General features: G+C 35.2%; 1 protein-coding gene across 1 annotated transcript; it reads left to right on the top strand.

The window, feature by feature from the left end:
* Positions 1-2514: 2514 nt before the first annotated feature.
* On the top strand, positions 2515-14478 carry LOC130934285 (uncharacterized). Its single transcript, XM_057863872.1, has 11 exons — positions 2515-2660; positions 2941-3095; positions 3227-3323; positions 3447-3593; positions 3943-4075; positions 4288-4347; positions 13131-13285; positions 13392-13458; positions 13616-13804; positions 13950-14102; positions 14317-14478. The coding sequence occupies exons 1-11, from the start codon at positions 2515-2517 to the stop codon at positions 14476-14478; spliced, it is 1464 nt and encodes a 487-aa protein (XP_057719855.1).
* Positions 14479-23974: the final 9496 nt, after the last annotated feature.

Below are 23974 nucleotides of genomic sequence, written 5' to 3' on the forward strand. Positions count from 1 at the left end.
TGTTGCAGGTTCTGTGGCTGGCGGTGGTGATAGCAAGGAAAAGGAAGGACTCACAGAGTTATGTGGGAATGAAGAGAAAGACATGTGCTGAATTAGGGACTAGGCAAGTTTCCGAATCCAATTTGATTAAGCAAGTTCACCAGCTCAATGTTAATCCTGATGTTCATGGTATTAGATTTATGTTACTTGTTACCATTCCAAGCTTTTATTTTTAGCTCATGTTTGAGGCAAAAAATGTATGCAATCAGATATATTGGTTTAGCTTCCATTGCCAAAGATATCAATAAAGAGAAAGTTCTCAATGAAATCAGCCTTGATGAAGTTCTGTTTTGTCAATTACTTGTTCTTTTGCTTTTCCTCTTGTTGTTACTGCTAATATTTTTTTCCAACTATAATTTGATTACTGTTTATAGAATTGAAATTATGAGTTATGCATTATGGAGATGCTCTGGTTTATAAAAAATTACTTAATTTTGGTTGATGCTCATTATTGAAATTTGGTGACATGAATGGTAACCCTATGATTAAGTCTTAAAATATGAAGCTTGTAATGATATGATGTGTAAAAAATTCAATGTTCAAATTTTGCTATAGCTAATTCAATGCACAACTTTTACTAGTAATGTCTCTTACTTGAATAGAATGAGTAACTTATAGAAACGTTGGACTAATCCTGTGAAGTGTGATTATTTGCAGGGATGAATGTGCATAAATCATGAACTTAGGAATGTGGGTCAAAAGTTCATTGAAAGGCTTGTACATGATTGATGCTATCTGAGTATTAAGCAGATTCTTGTGTATTTCACTATGCTGACATATGTGTATATAAAATGTATGTGAAGGCTTTAAAAGTAACAAGTAGTTAACTCCACATCTTTAAAAGTAACAAGTAGTTAACAATTCTTGTTTGGGGAAACTGAGGTTCTTCTTTGTTGTTTTGCCATCATATTTATATGTTTGTTTTTGTTGATGATAAGCAACAAGGGAAGAGTGAAGTAGAAGAGGAAGAAGAAGAAGATGATGGATGAAATGACCAAGAATCAACCTTCACACAGGTGGTGGCTTAACACCACCACCAACTGTTCCCCATGGCTTCAATCCACTCTTTCAGGTTCTGAATTCCATTCCTCTGTCTCCATCCTTATCCGAGTTTTTTCTCTGTCAAAAAATTGTGCATCAAGGTTACCCACTTCGATCGATGTTTTCGGTCTCAAACGACCCCTCAGAACAGTATTGCTATCATCATTGTATTTTCTATGATTTGTTTGCTTCTGCTTCAAATAAAATTCTAATTTACTAATTTTTATACTATAATCTGTTGGTAGATGAAGATGTATAAGAGATCAATTGAGAATGCAGCTGGTTTTGGATCTGAAATTGCAACCGTGTTCTACTGAAAATGGAGATGGGGTCGGAAAATTTGCAAGAAAGTTAAGTTAAATAATTTTTCTTCTGAGCTATTTGTGTATAAACTATGTTCAATTGTGATCGGTTTTTTCATTTTTCTCACCAGCTATTTTGGGTGATTTGGTTTCTTTGTGAGTGTGTTCAGGTAGTGAAGGAGACAAAGGGATTCAAGTGGGAAGCATGCAAGGGACTATGCCATTTACACAGGGGCTCTTGGGACTGTATACTTGTTTTCCTTTGTAGGTTTTTTTTTCCTGTTTGGTCTCAGGAAAATGGTGTCATTAAAATCTATGCTGATAAGAATCAAACTAGGATGTCAATATTTCTTGAATTGAAATATCTCCAAAGCCTGTTGTTATTGGGAGCTCTACTATCTTTAAAAGCGAAGAATTTGAAAAAGGGATACCGTTTTTTATGTTCATTTCTGTTTCAGGTTAAAAACAAAATTATCGATGACAAAAAAGTGATTTGTTGATTTTAAATTAGTGTGGGTTGGTTTCAAATTTATCTTTTTTTGGTGTAGTTTTTACTTTGTTTTTCAGCTCTCTTGGAGTTTCAACTGAGCTCTTGGGCATGATTGATAAAAATTTGTAGCTTTTATTTTATTTCTATTTGGGTAAATCTTGATCATGTGTTCTATCTCGCCACTCATACTGATGGGGAACATTATAATTATATAGTCAAAGATAGCATGAATCAATAGGTATGGTTTGTTTATAGATAGATATTAAATAGATGTATATAGATTCATAGATAGGTTGATACGACATAGCTATATATAGAGGTATGAGTATATATAATTTAATTAGGTATGGACACATTGAATGTCATATGTCAATCAATCAATCAATCTATGCAATAACTTCAAGAGAAACGTATTCTACAAGCTTTGTGTTACAGGATTGCTCATTTCTCTGCTATAAGTAGTGATGAGGTGATGGAGTATTATGCTGATCTCTCAAAAGCTATCACTTGTTCCTTACTTGCTTTTCTTCTTTTGCATTCCCTTCCTTTGAGATAAGACTCAGATCCGACACAGTTTTCTCTTGCCAACATTTTGCTTTCTATTTTTTTCATCGACATTCTTTCATCTCTACTATTTATAAGATGAGTCTTGCTATTGATGCTCTTGGAAAAATCTCTCCATGGAAGGAAGCTTGGAGTTTTGAGGCTAAGATCTTGACCATTTGGGAAGATACTACGATTGTTAATGAAAATATGCAGAAACTCTTACACATGGTCTTGATGGATAAGTAGGTGAATATGTGTGTGTGTCTGTGTGTGTATGTTCTATCAAAAACTCACTTTTTAGTTAACTACCTGTTATTTAAAATTGTATATGTGGTAATTTTTAGCATGTAATGTCGCATGGTATAATATTTATAAAGGTTAAGATATTTTTTTTTCTTTTTTTTTTTCAGCACCACAAGATCCAAGCAACTGTTGAGGATGATTTGATCATAACTTTTATTCATCAGTTAAAAGAAGGAGATATATTCATTATTTCTGACTTCAAAGTGATACCTATTGTAGATTGGTCAGGGTTATAAGACATCGGTTTCGCATCATTTTCAAGTGTAGTACCTCTGTTGTTGCAGCTGCAAGTACACTCATACCTAACCCTGGTTTAAGTCTAACTTCTATAGACCAGATTCTTCAGAAGTGCATTGATTATGAGTACTTAATAGGTAAGTTTCACTTTTTCAAATATGAACCATTATAAAGGTGTTTTAAATTGAAATTAATAAGAATTCAATGAAATGTCTCATGGTATTCTATCTGAGGGTTTAATCTTGTCTTCTATAATTTTACTAAATAGATTTCATCGAGGTCCTTTGTGGATTAAAAAAGAGAAGGGATGTTGAGTGTAATGAAAAGATATTGAAAGTTATGATCCTTGAAGTTTTTGCTGATGGGTATCGATTATGTTTCTATTTCTGATCCTTTTTTTAAATTACCTTATGTCTGTTTTTCTTGTTTTTTTTACTGCTCTTGAATTATTCTATTGTTGTCCATCCTTTCTTATAATCATTATCCAGGAAGAAAATCTCCTGCAATTTTGTTGGTGATTGTCCTGCTCTTATAAACATGAATACTTTGAAAAGGTACCAGAGACCAACTGTTGTAATTCTACAATCTTTCAAGATCAAAGTCAATGGAGGTGAAGAGTTGTCCATGTTGCACATGTCTCAATTTGATTTGTTTAAATATTTTTTTTATACGAATGAATAGTTTCTTTATGAATTAATTTCTTCTTATTGTCTTCTCTGATTTGTAGATAAGGTCAGTCTCCAAAATGTGATCAATATTTTCTGAGTTTCGATCAACCCTGATATGCAGGAAACTGTGAATTTTCTGAATCAGTTAGTTTTATTCAATTCTCCTTAATTTTTGCCTCTCTAAACTCGAAATTTGTGCCCCCCTCTCTATCACTCACTCTCTATCTCTCTCTCCCTGTCTCTCTCTCTCTCTTTATGTCCCTCTATAACTGTCTTCCTGAAATTCTTTTATCCTAATATTAATTTTTTTACATAGATACGGTATTGCAAGCCACCATTTCAGTAGACTCCGTAGTAATGAGGTTGGGGATTTAGTATATGTAATTGATGATGAATCTTTTGACTGGAAGCTAATACAGACTATTGATAATCTTAAGGGAAACAATGAGGTGCGCACTATTAGTTTTTTAACATCTTTTAGTGCTTTGTAAGAAGTACTCATGTTAATTGATTTTGGAATATTGTAGACATGCCTTACCCATTCAATTCATTAAATTTTTTTAATAGGATGGACAATTCTTTGTGGTTAGAAAAATTAAGGAGATTGTTGAACATCCAGAGTGGTGAATTTTTTCTTGTGTTTGTGGTCATCCAATTATAGGTGATGATAATGTGTTCCATTATCAGCTGTGCAGTAGAGAAGTTCACATTTTATGATAAGGTAAATCCTGATTTACAAATTTTCTTTCGTGTGTTCTGATTCAATAATATAAGTAGCTGAAGAACTGAAGATTGATGGTTTAGAAGTTATAGTAAACTCTCGTTGTAAGTATAGTTACTAAACCAAGCAATCAACCTTTCTTACAAACGTTTTGGTTGTCACAAGTAACAAACCCCTAAATAAATTGATAACCGAAGTATTTAAACCTCGGGTCGTCTTCTCAAGGAATTGCAGGGAGGTATGTTCTTATTATTGGTTATGAGTTTGTAATTTGGGGGTTTTGAGAATGAGGAACAAATAAAATAAATGACAAATAAAATAAATAAATGACTGTAAAATAAACTCTTGGCAAGGTATGAGAAATTGGAAGGCCTATCCTAGTTATCCTTATCAATGATGACGAAAATTGAATCTTGACTCCACTTAGTTAACCTCTGCTGTTGCAAAGGAAGGTCAAGTGGCTAATTAGTTTGATCTTCAAATCCTAGTTAATTCCTAGGAAAAGATTGGGATTATAGAAGTTCAAGCTAATTAGTAAAGATAGCGGTTATCGATCACGTTGAGTTTGATAACTCAAGAGTTATTGATTTCCTAACCAAAGCCAAGAATGTAGAAAGCTGAATTGAAATCATAAATCTGAAAACATCTCAATAATGTATAATCCTAACATGAAAAGTTCATAAGCCAATTGGGCAACATAAATCAAATACCAATAAAAGCATTAAAGTATCTGAAAATAAGAGATAAATATAAAGTAAAGGAAATATTGAACCTGATGAAGAGTTGAATCCTAAATCCTTTAAGAGGAATCCTAATCCTAAAACCTAAGAGAGAGGAGCGAACCTCTCTCTCTAAAAACTACATCTAAAATCTAAAATTATGAATTATGAAAAGCATGTTGAGTCTCTGCATGTTCCCTGACTTTAATCTGTGTTTCTGGGCCAAAAACTGGGTTTAAATGCGGCCCAGAATCTCTGACAGCGGCTTTTGTAATTCTGCAGATCGCGCACGTCACGCGTCCACGTCGTCCACGCGTTCGCGTCACTTAGCATTTCTCGTACCACGCGTGCGCGTCGTCCACGCTTTTGCGTCATTCGTGCAGCTTCCAATCCGTGCGGTCGCGTCAGGCACACGAACGCGTCACTCTAATTTCTTCCATTTCGCGCAGTCGCGTGAGCCATGCAACCGCGTGACTTTTCGCTGGTCATCTCCTAAATTCCTTGTATTCCTTCCATCTTTGCACACTTCCTCTTCATTCTCTAAGCCATTCCTGCCCTATGAAGCCTGAAACACTTAACACACAGATCGAGGCATCGAATGGTAATAAGAGAGGATTAAGATTAGCTAAATTAAGACCAAAGAAGCATGTTTTCAATCATAGAACTAAACTAGGAAGGAATTGTAAAATCATGCAAATCCTATGAATAAGTGGGTGAAAAGCTTGATAAAATCACTCAATTGAATACAATATAAACCATGAAATAGTGGTTTATCAACCTCCCCACACTTAAACATTAGCATGTCCTCATGCTAAACTCAAGGAGACCAAATAAATTAGTAGGAAAAGGCAAGACTCATGTAATGCAACCTATGAATGTGAATGCAACTACATGCTAAATGTTTTTACCTACTTGGTTAAAAGCAAACAAGTTCTTCAAGACAAATATGAATCAAATTTCACTAATTCAAATTACACAATAAAAGACAAGTAAACTTGTAAGAAGATAGCTCATGAAAGCAGGGAACATAGATTTAAGCACTAAACCCTTACTGGTAGTGTATATCACTCTAGCTCTCAAGTGTCTAGGGTCAATCACTCTACTCTTCCCTAGTCATACTTTTTAAACATTGTTCTTCATCTAACCAATCAACAAATATTTAATGTACCAATGCACACATCATGAGGTCTTTTCAAGGTTGTAATGGGGCCAAGGCAAGGGTAAGGATATATGTATGGCTAAGTGAGCTAATAGAGTGAATCCTTGATTAGTCTAAGATCTCACCTAACATATACATACTTTATAAAATTTAAAATTCTTTACCTAGCTACCCAAATTTTCCCACTTTTATATTACATGCTCATGTATCAAACTTATTTCTGAATTTTGTCTCATGTGCATTGCTTTATTTTGCATTTGGGGAATTCTTTTGTATCCCCTTTATTTAAATACTGAATTTTTTTTATATATGCACATGGTAATTTAATTACTTTGATTTCACATGAGCATGCTTCCCAAAAATTTTTTTATTTTGAAATATCTTTATTCTTTTCAACTTTCTACCTTGTTTCTATCATCCATGTTCCCATAAAGTTTTCCCATACTTAAACAATTACACAATTTCTATCTTAAGCTAACCAAGGATTCAACTTGGGATTTTTATTTTATTTTTCTGCTTAAGGCTAGTAATGTGGTTTATAGGACAAGAGGGGATTAAAAGCTCAAGGGGCTAACAAAGGTGATGTAAAAGGTGGGCTAATTTGGGATAAGTGAGGAAAAATTCAAATGATGGCCTCAATCATATGCAAGTATATAAATACACTAATTATTGGACATATAGATTGGAACAAAGTAAAGTTTGCAATAATAGAGAAGAAAACACACAAGAATAAAATATTTATGGTTAAATAATGTAACCATGTAAATAAGCTCAAAATCTCACAGGTTGTGTGTTCTAACTTTTAACTATGTTCCAAATACAACTTCCAAACAAATTTAACACGAAAAATTTTTTATTTTAAATTAGTGAAATTTTTTTCAAAAATAGGATCTTAAAAAGAAATTCATTATTTCTCAACTAAGTAGAATATGCATAAAATCAAACAAATATGCAATTAAACATGCAAATGTAATAATGAACTAATAAATAAAATAAAACATTGGTGTTGAGAAGAGAATAGCTAACCCGTGGAGATCAGTATCGACCTCCCCACACTTAAAGATTGCACCGTCCTCGGTGCATGCTGAGATGTGCAGGTGGATGGGTTGTTCCAACTGATGCTTCTCTCCAAAGATTGTGCAGATGGACTTGTCTTGTCTCCCAATGTAAACGTCTTCCGGTTCCCCTCTGGGTGGCCATCCTGAAAGAAAAAGGGAAGAAAAGTAACCCAGAAATAAAGATAAGAAAATAAATGAAGTATGGATGGGTTAATGCCAAATGATAAGGGTCTCATTTACATGGAAGCTTCAACATGTACGTGAGAAAACAATAGAAGCCATGGCATGCCAGTGGTACAAAATGTACAACAATGGGGAAGAGAGTGGGTAATAAAAGACAATGTAAGTTCATATCAATGCAAAAGGAATACAGGTATCATAGAAGATTGACATTGACAGAAAAATAGCATCACCCAACATTGTAAAACAAGTCACTAAAAATTATACCAGAAAAGATGCAACAGTTAAATAAGAAAAATCAACACCAAAGGAAAAAAAATAAATTTAGAAAAGAAAAGAAAAACATGCACTAAATTAAAATGCAATGAATAAAATATGCAAATAAATAAAATGAAAGATAAGAAGAATGAGAAGGGAAAGAAGTGAGTAAGAAATGAGGGAGGGAAAAACTAGGATTGGGGAAGAAAAGATAAGATATTTGGCAAATTAGGATAAGCTGTGCGGCGCAAGCGACGCGGACGCGTGCGGCACGCGGTCGCATGACTTGCGTTTGAAGTTAATCGATGCGGTCGCCTTGGTCACGCGGTCGCGTGACACGTTTTATGCTACTGGCGCGAGGGCAGCCTCACGCTCGCACAACTCTCTGTTCAGAATCTTATTTTGCCAAATTTTGGGTAACGCAATCGCGTGGTCGTCGCGATCGCGTGAGTGGCCAATATGGGATATGACGCGGACGCGTGAGCCATGCGTCCGCGTGGTAAGGGTGTGCTTTCAGCACCAGTCCAGCATAACTTTCGGCTATGCACCCTTTTCACGTCGATTTTCATGGCACGCGGCCGCGTGGGTGACGCGGTCGCATGAGCGACGCTGTCGCGTGGGGTTAAATTATGCTAAAGGCGCACCTCTAGCCACGCTCTCGCGTGACTCTCTGTTCAATTACTTTTCTACCCAATGCACTAGTGACGCGGACGCGTCAGCGACGCTGCCGCGTGCGTGTTTTTCCTTTTTTTTTTTCATGCAGGTATACAATTATGCAGTATGCAATGCGAATGAATAATATTCAGGTTCAATTAAAAAGGAAATAAAAATAAATAACACGAAATAAAACTGAAAAAGAAACGACCATACCATGGCGGATTGTCTCCCACCTAGCAGTTTTGGTTAAAGTTCTTAAGTTGGACATTGAATGAGCTTCCTGTTATGGCGGCTTATGTTTAAATTCATCCAAAAATCTCCACCAATGCTTGGAATGCCAATAGCCTCCGGGGTCCCAAACTAGGCATGTAAAGCTTCTGAGCAGCTTCAAACAGATTCTCAGGCTCCCGGGGTGACGTATGTCAGCATAGAATCCATGATCCCAAGCTTTGCTTTTAAATCCACCTCCGTCTTGATCTACATGTTTCCATCCAGGCGGTTTAAAAAGTAGATTCTCACCACGGTGATCAAACGTCTTCCGAAATCCATTTGATTGAGCTTGACAGCAATCCTTGCACTTCGATTTGAAGTGTGGAACCTTATTGAACCTTATGCACCAGCTCTGAGTACGAGCTATTTCCCTCTTACTCTTAAAGTCGCAGAGAGCTCTAAGCTGGCCATCTGTTTCAAGCAAACCATATTCAAGTGGAAAAATAAAGCTAATGGTTAAGGATTGTACCCACTCGAAGCTTGTATTGGGTGGTAGTGGCCTCGGGATAGGTGGTTCCAGTGGTTCTGTAAGTTCTACTCCCTTATAATCTTCTGTGAATTCTTTCATTTCTTTGCAAATTTCTTACACTTCAACCATATCTTTATCAGAGTCTTCAATTTCTCCCTCATCATCGCTCAAGTCATATATTGGAAGTTGAGAAAAATCTACCTCAGCATCATCTTCATATTCACTCGGAAAAGATTCTTCTGTCTCAAAGAAATCACTTGCGGATGCAAGTTCGTCACTAAGAGAACAGGACTCGTGATCATCATCATCAAGGAAACCTGCGTCCTAGGTTATTCCGTCCAGTTCTTCATAAGATATTTGCATTTGAGGCGGTGCAAAATCTTCCTCAGTGTCAATTGTAGCATCTTCGACGGAGTCTTCCATGACTCTGTGTTCCCATGGAGGTTCAGCATCTCCTAAATCTTCAACCAACTCTTTCTCTTCTACAATGACAGCATCCTCTACTTGTTCCAGGACGAAGTTATGCTCTATGCTGTCCACTGGAGCTTCTCGTGTCTTCTTCACAATACATTCTTCATTAGATTCTCCACATGAAGCCATGGAAGTCTGTTGAGTGTCTGAACGTCTGAAAGATAATTGAATTATTGCTTGCTCCAGTTGATGAAGGGTTGCATTTAATTGGTTTATTGATTCTTCGAGGTGAACCTGTGATTCTGGCTTTGATGGATATGGGCATGGTGTATGGGAGAGTGGTGGTTCTTGGGAGTAATTGGATTGGTGTTGGGGTGGATAAGGATCGTACGGTGGCGAATGGTGAAAAGAAGCTTGTGAGTGTGGTGGGTTGAGGTTGTGTTGAAAGGATGATCTCTGAGCATAGGGTGGGGCTTGTTGGTAGCTACAAGGCGGTCCACCATATCTATCAGCTTGGTATGCATTGTAGAATGATCTTTGTCCATGATATCTAGGAGAGTGTTGTTGCCTAAAGGGGTGATTAGATCCTCTTGGCTCCATCCATCTTTGATTGCTTTGACCGTGATGCATAGTCCTGTTATAGTTTCCATTCCTTGCAACAAAATTAGAACCAAACTCAAAGCGAGAGGGGGTGAGAATTCATAGTAGTTGTCAAAAATAAGGGGGAAAAGAAGAAACAAATAAACAAGTAAAAGAAATATTTTTTTTTGAAAAATATTTACAATAACCAATAATAAGGCACACGTTTGCAATTCCCCGGCAACGGCGCTATTTTGAAGAACTAAAGATTGATGGTTTAGAAGTTATAGTAAACTCTCGTTGTAAGTATAGTTACTAAACCAAGCAATTAACCTTTCTTACAAACGTTTTGGTTGTCACTAGTAACAAACCCCTAAATAAATTGATAACCGAAGTATTTAAACCTCGGGTCGTCTTCTCAAGGAATTGCAGGGAGGTATGTTCTTATTATTGGTTATGAGTTTGTAATTTGGGGGTTTTGAGAATGAGGAACAAATAAAATAAATGACAAATAAAATAAATAAATGACTGTAAAATAAACTCTTGTCAAGGTATGAGAAATTGGAAGGTCTATCCTAGTTATCCTTATCAATGATGACGAAAATTGAATCTTGACTCCACTTAGTAAACCTCTGCTATTGCAAAGGAAGGTCAAGTGGCTAATTAGTTTGATCTTCAAATCCTAGTTAATTCCTAGGAAAAGATTGGGATTATAGAAGTTCAAGCTAATTAGTAAAGATAGCGGTTATCGATCACGTTGAGTTTGATAACTCAAGAGTTACTGATTTCCTAACCAAAGCCAAGAATGTGGAAAGCTGAATTAAAATCATAAATCTGAAAACATCTCAATAATGTATAATCCTAACATGAAAAGTTCATAAGCCAATTGGGCAACATAAATCAAATACCAATAAAAGCATTAAAGTATCTGAAAATAAGAGATAAATATAAAGTAAATGAAATATTGAACCTGATGAAGAGTTGAATCCTAAATCCTTTAAGAGGAATCCTAATCCTAAAACCTAAGAGAGAGGAGAGAACCTCTCTCTCTAAAAACTACATCTAAAACCTAAAATTATGAATTATGAAAAGCATGTTGAGTCTCTGCATGTTCCCTGACTTTAATCTGTGTTTCTGGGCCGAAAACTGAGTTGAAATGCGGCCCAGAATCTCTGACAGCGACTTTTGTAATTCTGCAGATCGCGCACGTCACGCGTCCGCGTCATTCATGCGTTCGCGTCACTTAGCATTTCTCGTACCACGCGCGCGCGTCGTCCACGCTTTAGTGTTGTTCGTGCAGCTTCCAATCCGCGCGGTCGCGACAGGCACGCGAACGTGTCACTCTGATTTCTTCCATTTCGCGCGGTCGCGTAAGCCATGCGACCGCGTGACTTTTCGCTGGTCATCTCCTCAATTCCTTGTATTCCTTCCATCTTTGCACACTTCCTCTTCATTCTCTAAGCCATTCCTGCCCTATGAAGCCTGAAACACTTAACACACAGATCAAGGCATCGAATGGTAATAAGAATGGATTAAGATTAGCTAAATTAAGACCAAAGAAGCATGTTTTCAATCATAGAACTAAACTAGGAAGGAATTGTAAAATCATGCAAATTCTATGAATAAGTGGGTAAAAAGCTTGATAAAATCACTCAATTGAATACAATATAAACCATGAAATAGTGGTTTATCAGTAGCCTTCATGTATCAGCCTCTTCTTGGACTCAGAAATAGGTGAATCTTATATTCACTTTCTTTGTTATAGTTACAGGATTAAGATACTTGTTGAAGACGGGACTTCTTGTGGAATGTTTGTCTTGTTAGACAGCACAGCCACTACGCTATTAGGGAGAACTTGTTTTGATGTCTTTTTGTTGTTAGAAGATGAAATGGATGTATGGTTTATCCACTTAGATTTTATTGTTGTATACTCTATGAATAAGTATTTCTTATAGTTGAATTTTGTCCGCTAATTAGTGATCACTTTTCAATATCTATGACAAAGAATTGAGCACCGATACTGTCCACAGTTTTTTCATAAACTCCTTGGAAAAGAAATTGTTTTCAAAGTTCAAGCAAAGTGGACTAGCACTCAGGGTTATTGCGGTATCTTTAAAGTCATCAATTTCATTAGTGATGAACGGTTTTTAACAAACTTCAGGCTGATCAGTGCATCAAGGTTAGTACTCTTTCTATATTTTAGATATGAATGAATTGGAGGAATCATTTGTACATATAGTTTGTTGATCCCATTTTCTAATTATTTGGCTGTTGTTTTGAAAGGTATCCTTTACATGCCAACATGATTTTGCCTCATACTTTACAAAGTTGGTTGCGTTTTATAATTCATGTTTTTCTTCTAAATTTTAAGGATGTTAGTTCTGATTCGGACTTTAGCCTAATATTTGAAGACTTCTCTCAGTATGGATAGCTTAGAAGTTATGACAACCAAGTCATATCTGGTGTTCTAATACAACTGCCTAGCATTAAAGAGATGCTTGCTGATATTTTTTGTGCTAAAATATATTCTTCTGCATCAAGAAATGTTAGTATTTATGTTTGTGTTTTCAACCATCTGAACTGTGTTTCAACATGTGTAGTATAATAAAGGGTAAAGTATATTTTCTGTCCTTGAAGTTTGATAAAAGTTTTAAAAATACCCCTAAGTTTTATTTTGTTTCAATTTTATCCCAAAAGTTTTCGATTTGCATCAAATATACCCTTGACGGCTAATTTTTCAAAAAATTTAAGACCAATTCAATAACAATTTCATAAGAACAACTCCCAACACAAGTAAATCAAGCATAATTTTCATGCATTATTATTAGATTGATCTTAAATTTTTTTAAAATTTAGCCGTCGAGGGTATGTTTGATGCAAATCGAAAACTTCTGGGACAAAATTGAAACAAAATAAAACTTAGGGGTATTTTTGAAACTTTTGCCAAACTTCAGGGACAAAAAGTATACTTTACCCTATAATAAAATATGTATCATAATATACCAATTACTGTTTGTCTACAGGATCAGATTTGGTTTTTGATCGGTGAGATTATTGATGTGCTGAAACATCATAAGTGGTGGTACTACTGCTGTTTGTGTAATGCACCTGTTTCTCATGTTGAGAATGTATTTTATTATTATCTGTGTAGAGTTGAGTGTGTTGATGCCATAAGAAGGTATCTATTTTATCTCTCGAAGTTGTTGGTATCAGTTTTCTTTTTATTTTATTGCATCTTCTGCACATGTTTCTTAGTGTATATTTTTTTTGTTTACATTATTTAGGTATTGGATCAAAATTATTGTTTTCCATTCAAATGGCAGCAATATTTTCATACTTGAGGATGATGAGGTGATACAAATACTCAAAAAGAGTTGTTCAGAATTTTTGATAGACAAAAGAAATTCCTTCCAAGTAATCATTTTGGTTTTAATTTAATTGTCCTTTTCAGTTTAGTATTTACGGGTATGTGAATTTTGCTAATGTATCTTTTCTTTTTTTTCCTTAGTTAAAGGATGATTACACTGTTCCGAATAGCATGATTTCTCAGTTGATGAACAAGAAAATTGTCTTCATAGTGGATCCTAGACCCGTTGGATATGAATTGAATACATCTCTTCACGTTATTCGTGCAATATGTGATGATGTTGATATTGTGAAGTTTTTGGAGGACTCCACCCATGATAATCAACAGCAGGTGATAACATTATTATGTAAATATGATGTTGAGTTAGTCCACTTTGTTTTTGATCAAGTTAACCTGAATTGGCTATATTGTTTTGTGCTTTTCATGTGTCATGTGTTAAGAGTTACTGATGTTATTCTTCTGTTGTTCCATTTAGAAATTTCATCTGGATCCATTTGTTCCTCATTTTTCTTTCGAATTTAAGAATCCAGTTGAGTTTCAGTCCAATGCAAGCATTCAATGTTCATCGAGCCCAAGTCCTCCAGTGGATCAGGTTTCCCCAATTTCTGTTCTCAACTGGAATTGTTGGGTATTTCTTGACCTAATGAACTTTGATTCTTTATCTCTTAGTAAACTATGTGAATAGTAATACATATATGCATACATATGTTTCATTTAATCTTTTTAATTGTTTAATATTTGTTTTATTTGTCTTCAAAGTTTGATGATATCTAATTTTTTTCTCATCTCTTTTTTTGGGCTTTTGCATTCGTTGTTCTTATATTTTGCTGTGTTCTTTGTAGATGGTTAACCATGATTTTCATGCAAGAATTTTGTCCTCACAAGGTTCCAATTTATTTGGGAATCATCAGCCTCTCACTATTAGGGAAGAGCTTCGGAGTGCCTTTGGACAATGTAAAAATACTGTCGAGGCTGTTGAAAGGATGGATGAGTGTAGTGGCTAATCATAAGTTTCATTACAATATATATAGATATCTATAATATAATTCAAAGTCTGTAAAAAATTGTCAGAACTTTGGTTAGTCGTGTTAAGTAGTTGGAAAATTGGTAAAGTATGTTGTGAATAGATCTATTTTGACATGTAATATGAACTAATTCCTGGAGTTGTGATGTTTATGAAACTTATTGTTCTCTTTTATATACTTAAATTTCTCTGTGTGAGTATGTTTCTCTATATTTTTGAATAAAGCATGATTATTATATATAGACATGTGCTTTGTTTGGTATATACATATATTTTTTTTGTTTTCTTACAAGTTATTAAAATGTATGCAATAATTAATATAATGCACCCCAAAATCATTAAAAAAATGTACTTTTTTCAATTGTGTTATAATTTGTCCTTATTTATGCTTCCCTTTTTTATATAAAGAAAGTTATTTTCTTTCTATAAATTGAAACATTCTAAATAATTATTACTCTTACATACATTATTTGAGTGAATTTTAAAAAAGAAAAAAATATGTGTGTGTGTGGTAGTTTTTTATTGTTTCTTTCTTCCCTTTTTATCGGAAAAAATATATTTTCTGTTAATACAATATGAGGTGAATCAATTAAAATAATTTTCAGTCTTATAAGCATTATTTGATTCAAATTTTTTCCAGTGTCTTCGATTTTGATTTTCTTTTATGTTTTAGCTGTGTTTAATTCAGGATTTGTCTTGTATTTAATTTCTTTTCTTTTACTCATGATTTCTCACACAACGTTTCCCCTGCCCTCCTCCTCCTCTCTTTCTGGTTTATGCATTAAGTGAAACTAGAAATTTTCCCTGCAATACAGGTCGGATCCAATCCCAGGTGGATGCTCTCCTCCAGCGTGGCAACCCCACATCAACGCGCATGTGCTTTCCTCTATTTCCGCCGCTTAGCTGTCTCTTCTCGCCATTCGCACACGCAAGCTCCTTTTTTTCACAAATTTCGTATCAGAGATGATGATTTCTCCGAACCCTAAACCCTATGCTTGGCCTTTTTCATTTAGGACAGTCGATTCCCAACATCACCAAAGTATATAGATTCAGCCCAGATCTTTTGATAACAACCAAAATTTTCTAAAAACTGTAAAAAATAAATTTATTTGAATAAATATTAAATAAAGTAAGTCTAAATTTTTTTCTTGCTAATATTATAGTAGATTTAGAATTAGAATTATATTTTTTGTTTTGGACAATCTTCAAGATATTTGAATTTCAATTTTAATAATTTATTTGAAACTAGCTGTGTCTTCTTTTTAATTTTGAATACTTTCTTCTTTGTCTTTTCTAGTGCTACATTTTGGTGTTGATCCCTTGAATTTTCAATATAGTATTCAATTGGCCTTTATCTCCATTCAAAAATGCTCTGAATACTTTCTTATGTGAGCATTTTTCTCCCCAAAACCAAAATTGTTACGGAGTATGCAATAGAATTTCAAATTAGGGAAGAATAGAAGGGTCTTCTTCATTAAATTATTTAGCCCTCTCTTCACGGCTTTCAAACCCTAACGCTTTGGCTTCTCGACACTCTTGCGGGGATCACTGTCGAGCTTCAATGGAGCCACCTTAATGTCACTGTGAGTTCATGCTCTTTCTCTCTACCTCAAAACCCTAGCCTTTTTCTCTAGGAACCTTTTATTATCCCCCTTCTTTCATGGCTGATTTTTTTTTGCAAATCTATGGTTGATTTTCTCGCGTTCTGCGTTGGGCGCGATTTTGGCAACTTGTGCAATCGTTTGTGTGTGGTGTGGTGGATTTGAATGCTGATTTTGAGATAGAATTGTGCCGCGTTTCCGATCTTATGCATTTTCGGGATAAATTTGAGATTTTGGAGTGATTTTGGGTTTTCGGGATGAGGTTAGTTGAGGGGTAAGTTGGAGGCAGAAGGTAGTAATTGGGGGGGGGGGTTTGTCTGTTCTGTTTCATCTCATTTCGGTTAGAAGCGAGATATTTTTTAAGAGTTAAGTGAAATTGTGCATAAGATTAGATTCTTGGGTGTAGTTGTGGTTTCCTCTTCTCTGTCTCTTAGTTTTTTATTAGGTGTCTCTTAGGTATAATTGTGTGCTTTTTGGGTTTGTGATGTACATGGATGAGAGTTTGAATTATTGGCATCCCGGTTGAAGTTAAGGTTGAGCACTTTCATATAGCTATAACTTTGATATGTACTGTAAATAAAATGAAGGAGAAAGATTTTTCAGTACAGATGTTTTAAAGTAAGTAGATTATAACTTTATGGGTAATGAGTGGGTTTTTTCTTCTCTTTAAATTTTATTTCCCGTGGATATGGATTCCTTGCAACAAATGGTGGGTTTTGATTATTATGTATTTACAATCTTTGATGCTTTTTTTGTTCTGATTGTTAGTTAATTATGTGTTTTCAGAATCAATTTTATGCTTTTTAGTTTGTAGAAATTCATCATTAAGATTAATTAAAGCTATGTTAATATGTTTTCTAACTTTTTCTTCTGATTTCATACATGATATCTTGATGGTTACTTCCTGGCATCAGCTAGCAATAGAGTAATTCATGAAACTTGCCCCTTTTGTCCATTTATTCTGTTACTTCCACACTGCCACATCATCATTTCTCAAGATTTTCTTTTCAATAAGCTGTATTTATGTTCTTATATAATCTACTCATTGAGATATTTTCTTGAATACAATTTTATGTTTGTGATTTTCCAAATGACAATCCCCAAAGAGTGAGAAAGTTTGCGCACTGAAGGACACATTTGTTTGTAACATGATTGACTATACATTTCACTAGAATCGCTATTGATGATTGCCGTTATGGTGTCCTTTTCTATTCTTACCATGAGGTGAGTGGTACTGCGGTCTCTATTGTGGAAATCCCCCCCACCCACCCCTTTTCTTAACAACTCTGTCTTCTTCTCTTTTCTTGAAAAAAAAAGGAAAAATAAAAGATACATGGAAACAATAACTCAATCTTTGTGGTTTACTTTTCATTGGATCTTCTTGGGATGTTAAAGAGCATTTTCTGCATTAATATTGTTTTAGATTTTCTGCTTTACTCATGGATGCTTACACATTATTTTTGTATTCTTTTCCTTCTAATCAGATTTCTTATTCTATGAACATCATATATATATATATATATATATATATATATATATATATATATATATCTCATGCTTTCTTTAGTAATAAAAGTTATCTTATGTTTGGTATGGTAGGATAAAAATTCACTTATCTTCATATGTTTTAAGGAGGTTGGAAAAGTGATAAAGTAAGACTTTAATCAACCTCCTTAATGATTTTCTAATCTAGGTTCAGGTTGAAAGAAAATTATCGATGGGAAAAAAAGTGATTAGTTGATTTTGAATTAGTGTGGGTTGGTCTGAAATTTATCTTTTTTCAGTGTAGGTTTTATTTTATTTTTCAATTCTCTTGAAATTTCAGCTGAACTCTTTTGGGTGATTGATAAAAGTTTGTAGCTTTTATTTTATTTTTATCTGGGTGAATCTTCATAATTCATGGGTTTAAATGAATTTTCTAGAGAAAACATTCTGCTTTATTTGCAAATTAGCTTCTAAAAAATTATGCTCCTGCTGGATCCATTTCCTATTAGTGTGATTTTGCAATTTGTGAATCTTCATTCGGTTTGCAGCATGATATATTTTTCAGTGTGGTTCTTATTGTTTTCATTTTCCATTATTTGCACATTGGATTATATAAAATTCACTTTTCATACATATGAAGTCTCATTCTGATTTTACTTATGTGGTGGAGAAAGACTCCTAGGATTTTACCTTTACTTTTATACTCTGGTTACAAGTTGGTAACATGGTACTGACATAGACATCTCTGTAATTCAGGCACACCCGTGATATTGTTCTCTTTTGCCAGTGCAGGACTCGCAGGTAATTTTTTGTTATATATTCTTACACAGTCGTTTGATATCGGTTCAAGGTTGAACAACGTTTGAGTTTGTAAGGAAAGTTTCACATGGACACAAGAACGTCTGTTTAAAAGTAAAGAAAGATCTGATTGTTGGTGATTTGAGTAATAATTTTTAACTAAAATACTTTTCTTTGAATTGATTAAAATTTTATAAAAATGTGTTAATCTTATTCTACTACAAGATTATATAAAAAAAATTTTAATTAAAAAGAGAGGAGAAGTTGAGAATAAAAAATGTCAGTTTTTTATTATTTGAACCGAAGATCATTAATTAAGTCCTATTAAAAAGACTTTTAATACCAAAATTATTAACAATAATAAATTTTTCTTTTAACATGTATCGTATTTAAGAAGAAGGACCAAATATTTTATAAAAAAAATAAATATATTTGTAATTATTTTCTTATCTAATTTTCATAATTTGTATGTTAATGATTTTTATGTCACCTAAAATTTTGATCAATTATTTAGTTATTTATTATTTTTTTTAGCTTTTTTCATTTTTTGTCATTCTTATGCTCATTAAGAATACGTAAAAAAGTTGAAAAAAATGTAAAGATTACTTAAACTTTAGAATAGATAAGATTTATTAATATAAAAAACTCATAAATAAATAAAAAATAATTCACCATATATTTTTTTCAACATTTAGTTCTTCTTTTTAATTGTCATAAATACTAAAAAAAATAAGTGTTTCTTAGCAATTTGAATATTAAAAGTCTTTTTAATCATTAGTAATTAATTCTTCATAATGGTGCAGTGTCATTTTAAAAAAATATGTAAATATCTTTTATTTTTATATTTCTTTAATTTTTCCCTATCTTTAAGAAGATCAAAAGTAATCAGCAACAAAAAGTAAAAAGCCAAACCTTATCACCCACTTCCTTCACCTTTCCCCTGCTGAACCTCCTTCGTCTCTTTCTGTATCGTCTCACGTCGTTCAACCCTAAAACCCGACCGTCGAACTTTTTCAGATTCAAAACCCTATATCTTCCTACTGTCCTACAATATATAAAGGTCTCATCATACGTGGTGGCTCCTAGCGCTTCCAAATCGTCCGACAGACCATTCTTCCGCAGTACTCCGCGGATAGTTCTTTTTTCTTGAGCTCTCGACAGATCGAGATGGTATACTTCACCCAAGTAACAAGGGACGTGCTTTTAAGGTAAATTCTCTGAAAATTGAAAACGGAAGAATCAATTTCAGCTTTTTTTCTAATGGTTGCACTGCTAACTAAGTTTTTTGTTTAGTATTTTTTCTTTTGCTCTTCTTTTTAGTTTTGCTAGCTTTCTTTGCCTTTAAAGTTTGTTTTTGGACATGCATGTATCATACAATGAACGATTAGGTTCTAATTTAAAGTGAAAGAAAGAAACAGTTAATTTTCAGAACAAGACATGTCTCATACTTCCTTGAGTGCAACATCTCATTCTTATTAAGTTGTTTTTGTTTATGCTCTGTTACCATGATTTTAATTTTTCATTTAAACTTTTTTCTTCTTCTTTACAAGGATCACTTATTTTTCAAAGTACTCCAACTATTAATCCCAATTTCATATTCTTAGGTATGGCTTTTGATGAGCGGATATTTTATACGCTTTTTGGGGGTAATTTCATGTAAATTTTAGTATGTTTTAGTTAGTTTTTAGTAGATTTTTATTAGCTTTTAGGTAAAAATCATATTTCTGGACTTTACTATGAGTTTGTGTGTTTTTCTGTGATTTCAAGTATTTTCTGGTTAAAATTGAGGGAGCTGAGCAAAAATCTGATTCAGGCTGAAAAAGGACTGCTGATGCTGTTGGATTCTGACCTCCCTGCACTCGAAATGAATTTTTTAGAGCTACAGGAGTCCAATTGGCGTGATCTCAATTGGGTTGAAAAGTGGACATCCAGGGCTTTCCAGCAATATATAATAGTCCATACTTTGTGCGAAGATAGATAACGTAAACTGGCGTTCAACGCCAGTTCCATGTTGCAGTCTAGCATTCAGCGCCAGAAACAGGTTGCAAGTTGGAGTTCAACGCCAGAAACAGGTTACAACCTGGCGTTCAACTCCAGAAACAGCCCAGGCACGTGAGAAGCTTAAGTCTCAGCCCCAGCACACACCAAGTGGGTCCCAGAAGTGGATTTCTGCACTATCCATCTTAGTTTACTCATTTTTTGTAAACCTAGGTTACTAGTTTAGTATTTAAACAACTTTTAGAGACTTATTTTGTATCTCATGACATTTTTAGATCTGAATTTTGTACTCTTTGATGGCATGAGTCTCTAAACTCCATTGTTGGGGGTGAGGAGCTCTGCAGCGTCTCGATGAATTAATGCAATTATTTCTGTTTTCCATTCAAACACACTCGTTCCTATCTAAGATGTTCATTTGCGCTTCACTATGAAGAAGGTGATGATCCGTGACACTCATCACCTTCCTCAATCTACAAACGTGTGCCTGACAACTACCTCCGTTCTACATTAGATTGAATGAGTATCTCTTAGATTCCTTAATCAGAATCTTCGTGGTATAAGCTAGAATTCATTGGCAGCATCCTTGAGAATCCGGAAGATCTAAACCTTGTATGTGGTATTCTGAGTAGGATTTAAGGATTGGATGACTGTGACGAGCTTCAAACTCGTGGTTGTTGGGCGTGATGACAAACGCAAAAGAATCGATGGATTCTATTCCGACATGATTGAGAACCGACATATGATTAGCCGTGCTGTGACAGAGCATTTGGACCATTTTCACTGAGAGGATGGGAAGTAGCCATTAACAACGGCGATGCCCTACATACAGCTTACCATGTAAGGAGCCTTGCATTTATGAAAGTGAGAAAGCATTATGTTGCAGGAATTCAGAGGACAAAGCATCTCCAAAACTCCAACATATTCTCCATTACTGCATAATAAGTATTTATTTCATGCTCTTTCACTTTTTACAATTGAAACTAAAAATTATTATTGATATTATATCCTGACTAAGAATAATAAGATAACCATAGCTTGCTTCAAGCCAACAATCTCCGTGGGATTCGACCCTTACTCATGTAAGGTATTACTTGGACGACCCAGTGCACTTGCTGGTTAGTTGTGCGAAGCTGTGAGAAATAGTCCATTAATATTGGCACACACAATTTTGTGCACCAAGTTTTTGGCGCCATTGCCGGGGATTTTTTGAGTTTGAACAACTGACGGTGAATCTTGTTGCTTAGATTAGGAAAAATTAGTCCTTTTGGTTTGGAATCACTAGAATTGCATCTTTTATTATTGGTGGACGAAATTGTGATCCATGTTCTAACTATTTTGAGATGAAAGCTTCTTATGGCACTGGTTGAATTCACAACTCCGTTCAACTAACCAGCAAGTGTACTGGGTCGTTGGTAGCGCGAAATTGTGAACAATACTTTTCACAACTCTCATAATCCCTGGTCATGAACTCCAAAAACTTGGTGGTTCAATTCCATGGCATTACACAACTTCGCACAACTAACCAGCAAGTGCACTGGGTCGTCCAAGTAATACCTTACGTGAGTAAGGGTCGATCCCACGGAGATTGTTAGCATTGAAGCAAGCTATGGTCATCTTGTAAATCTTAGTCAGGCAGACTCAAATGGATATGGTGATGAACGAAAATAATATAAAAGATAAGGATAGTGATACTTATGTAATTCATTGGTAGGAACTTCAGATAAGCGCATGAAGATGCCTTCCCTTCCGTCTCTCTGCTTTCCTACTGCCTTCATCCAATCCTTCTTACTCCTTTCCATGGCAAGCTCGTGTAGGGTTTCACTGTTGTCAGCAGCTACCTCCCATCCTCTCAGTGAAAATACGTCCCTGATGCTCTGTCACAGCATAGGCTAATCATCTGTCGGTTCTCGTTCAGGCCGGAATAATATCCATTGATACTTTTGCGTCTGTCACTAACGCCCTAGCCTGCTAGGAGTTTGAAGCACGTCACAGTCATTCAATCATTGAATCCTACTCAGAATACCACAGACAAGGTTAGACCTTCCGGATTCTCTTGAATGCCGCCATCAGTTCTTGCCTATACCACGAAGACTCTGATCTCACGGAATGGCTGGCTCGTTTGTCAGGCGAGCACTCGGTTGTCAGGCGATCAACCATGCATCGTGTTATCAGGAATCCAAGAGATATTCACTAAGCCTCAGATGCTTGTAGAACAAGAGTGGTTGTCAGTCACTTTGTTCATGGGTGAGAATGGTGATGGGCGTCAATCATCACCTTCATCAAGTTGAAGAACAAGTGATATCTTGGACAAAGAACAAGCGGAATTGAAATAGAAGAACAATAGTAGTTGCATTAATACTCGAGGTACAGCAGAGCTCCACACCTTAATCTATGGTGTGTAGAAACTCCACCGTTGAAAATACATAAGAACAAGGTCTAGGCATGGCCGAATGGCCAGCCTCCCAAAGTGATCAAAAGATCTCTCGAAAAAGGTTCCAAAGATCCGAAGATTCTTTATACAATAGTAAAAGGTCCTACTTATAGAAAACTAGTAGCCTAAGGTGTACAGAAATGAGTAAATGACAGAAAAATCCACTTCCGGGCCCACTTGGTGCGTGCTTGGGCTGAGCAATGAAGCATTTTCGTGTAGAGACTCTTCTTGGAGTTAAACGCCAGCTTTAGTGCCAGTTTGGGCGTTTAACTCCCAATTAGGTGCCAGTTCCGGCGTTTAACGCTGGAATTTCTTGAGGTGACTTTGAACGCCAGTTTGGGCCATCAAATCTTGGGCAAAGTATGGACTATTATATATTGCTGGAAAGCCCAGGATGTCTACTTTCCAACGCCGTTGAGAGCGCGCCAATTGGGCTTCTGTAGCTCTAGAAAATCCACTTCGAGTGCAGGGAGGTCAGAATCCAACAGCATCTGCAGTCCTTTTGAGTCTCTGGATCAGATTTTTGCTCAAATCCCTCAATTTCAGCCAGAAAATACCTGAAATCACAGAAAAACACACAAACTCATAGTAAAGTCCAAAAAAGTGAATTTTAACTAAAAACTAATAAAAATATACTAAAAACTAACTAGATCATACTAAAAACATACTAAAAACAATGCCAGAAAGCATACAAATTATCCGCTCATCACAACACCAAACTTAAATTGTTGCTTGTCCCCAAGCAACTGAAGATCAAATAAGATAAAAAGAAGAGAATATGCAATGAACTCCAAAAACATCTATGAAGATCAGTATTAATTAGATGAGCGGGGCTTTTAGCTTTTTGTCTCTGAATAGTTTTGGCATCTCACTCTATCCCTTGTAATTCAGAATGATTGGCTTCTTTAGGAACTTAGAATCCAGATAGTGTTAATGATTCTCCTAGTAAAGTATGATGATTCTTGAACATAGCTATTTATTGAGTCTTGGCTGTGGCCCAAAGCACTCTGCCTTCCAGTATTACCACCGGATACATACATGCCACAGACACATAATTGGGTGAACCTTTTCAGATTGTGACTCAGCTTTGCTAAAGTCCCCAATTAGAGGTGTCCAGGGTTCTTAAGCACACTCTTATTTGCCTTGGATCACAACTCTTATTC

Source organism: Arachis stenosperma, chromosome 6, assembly GCF_014773155.1.
Source record: "Arachis stenosperma cultivar V10309 chromosome 6, arast.V10309.gnm1.PFL2, whole genome shotgun sequence".
In the NCBI taxonomy this organism is placed as follows: domain Eukaryota; kingdom Viridiplantae; phylum Streptophyta; class Magnoliopsida; order Fabales; family Fabaceae; genus Arachis; species Arachis stenosperma.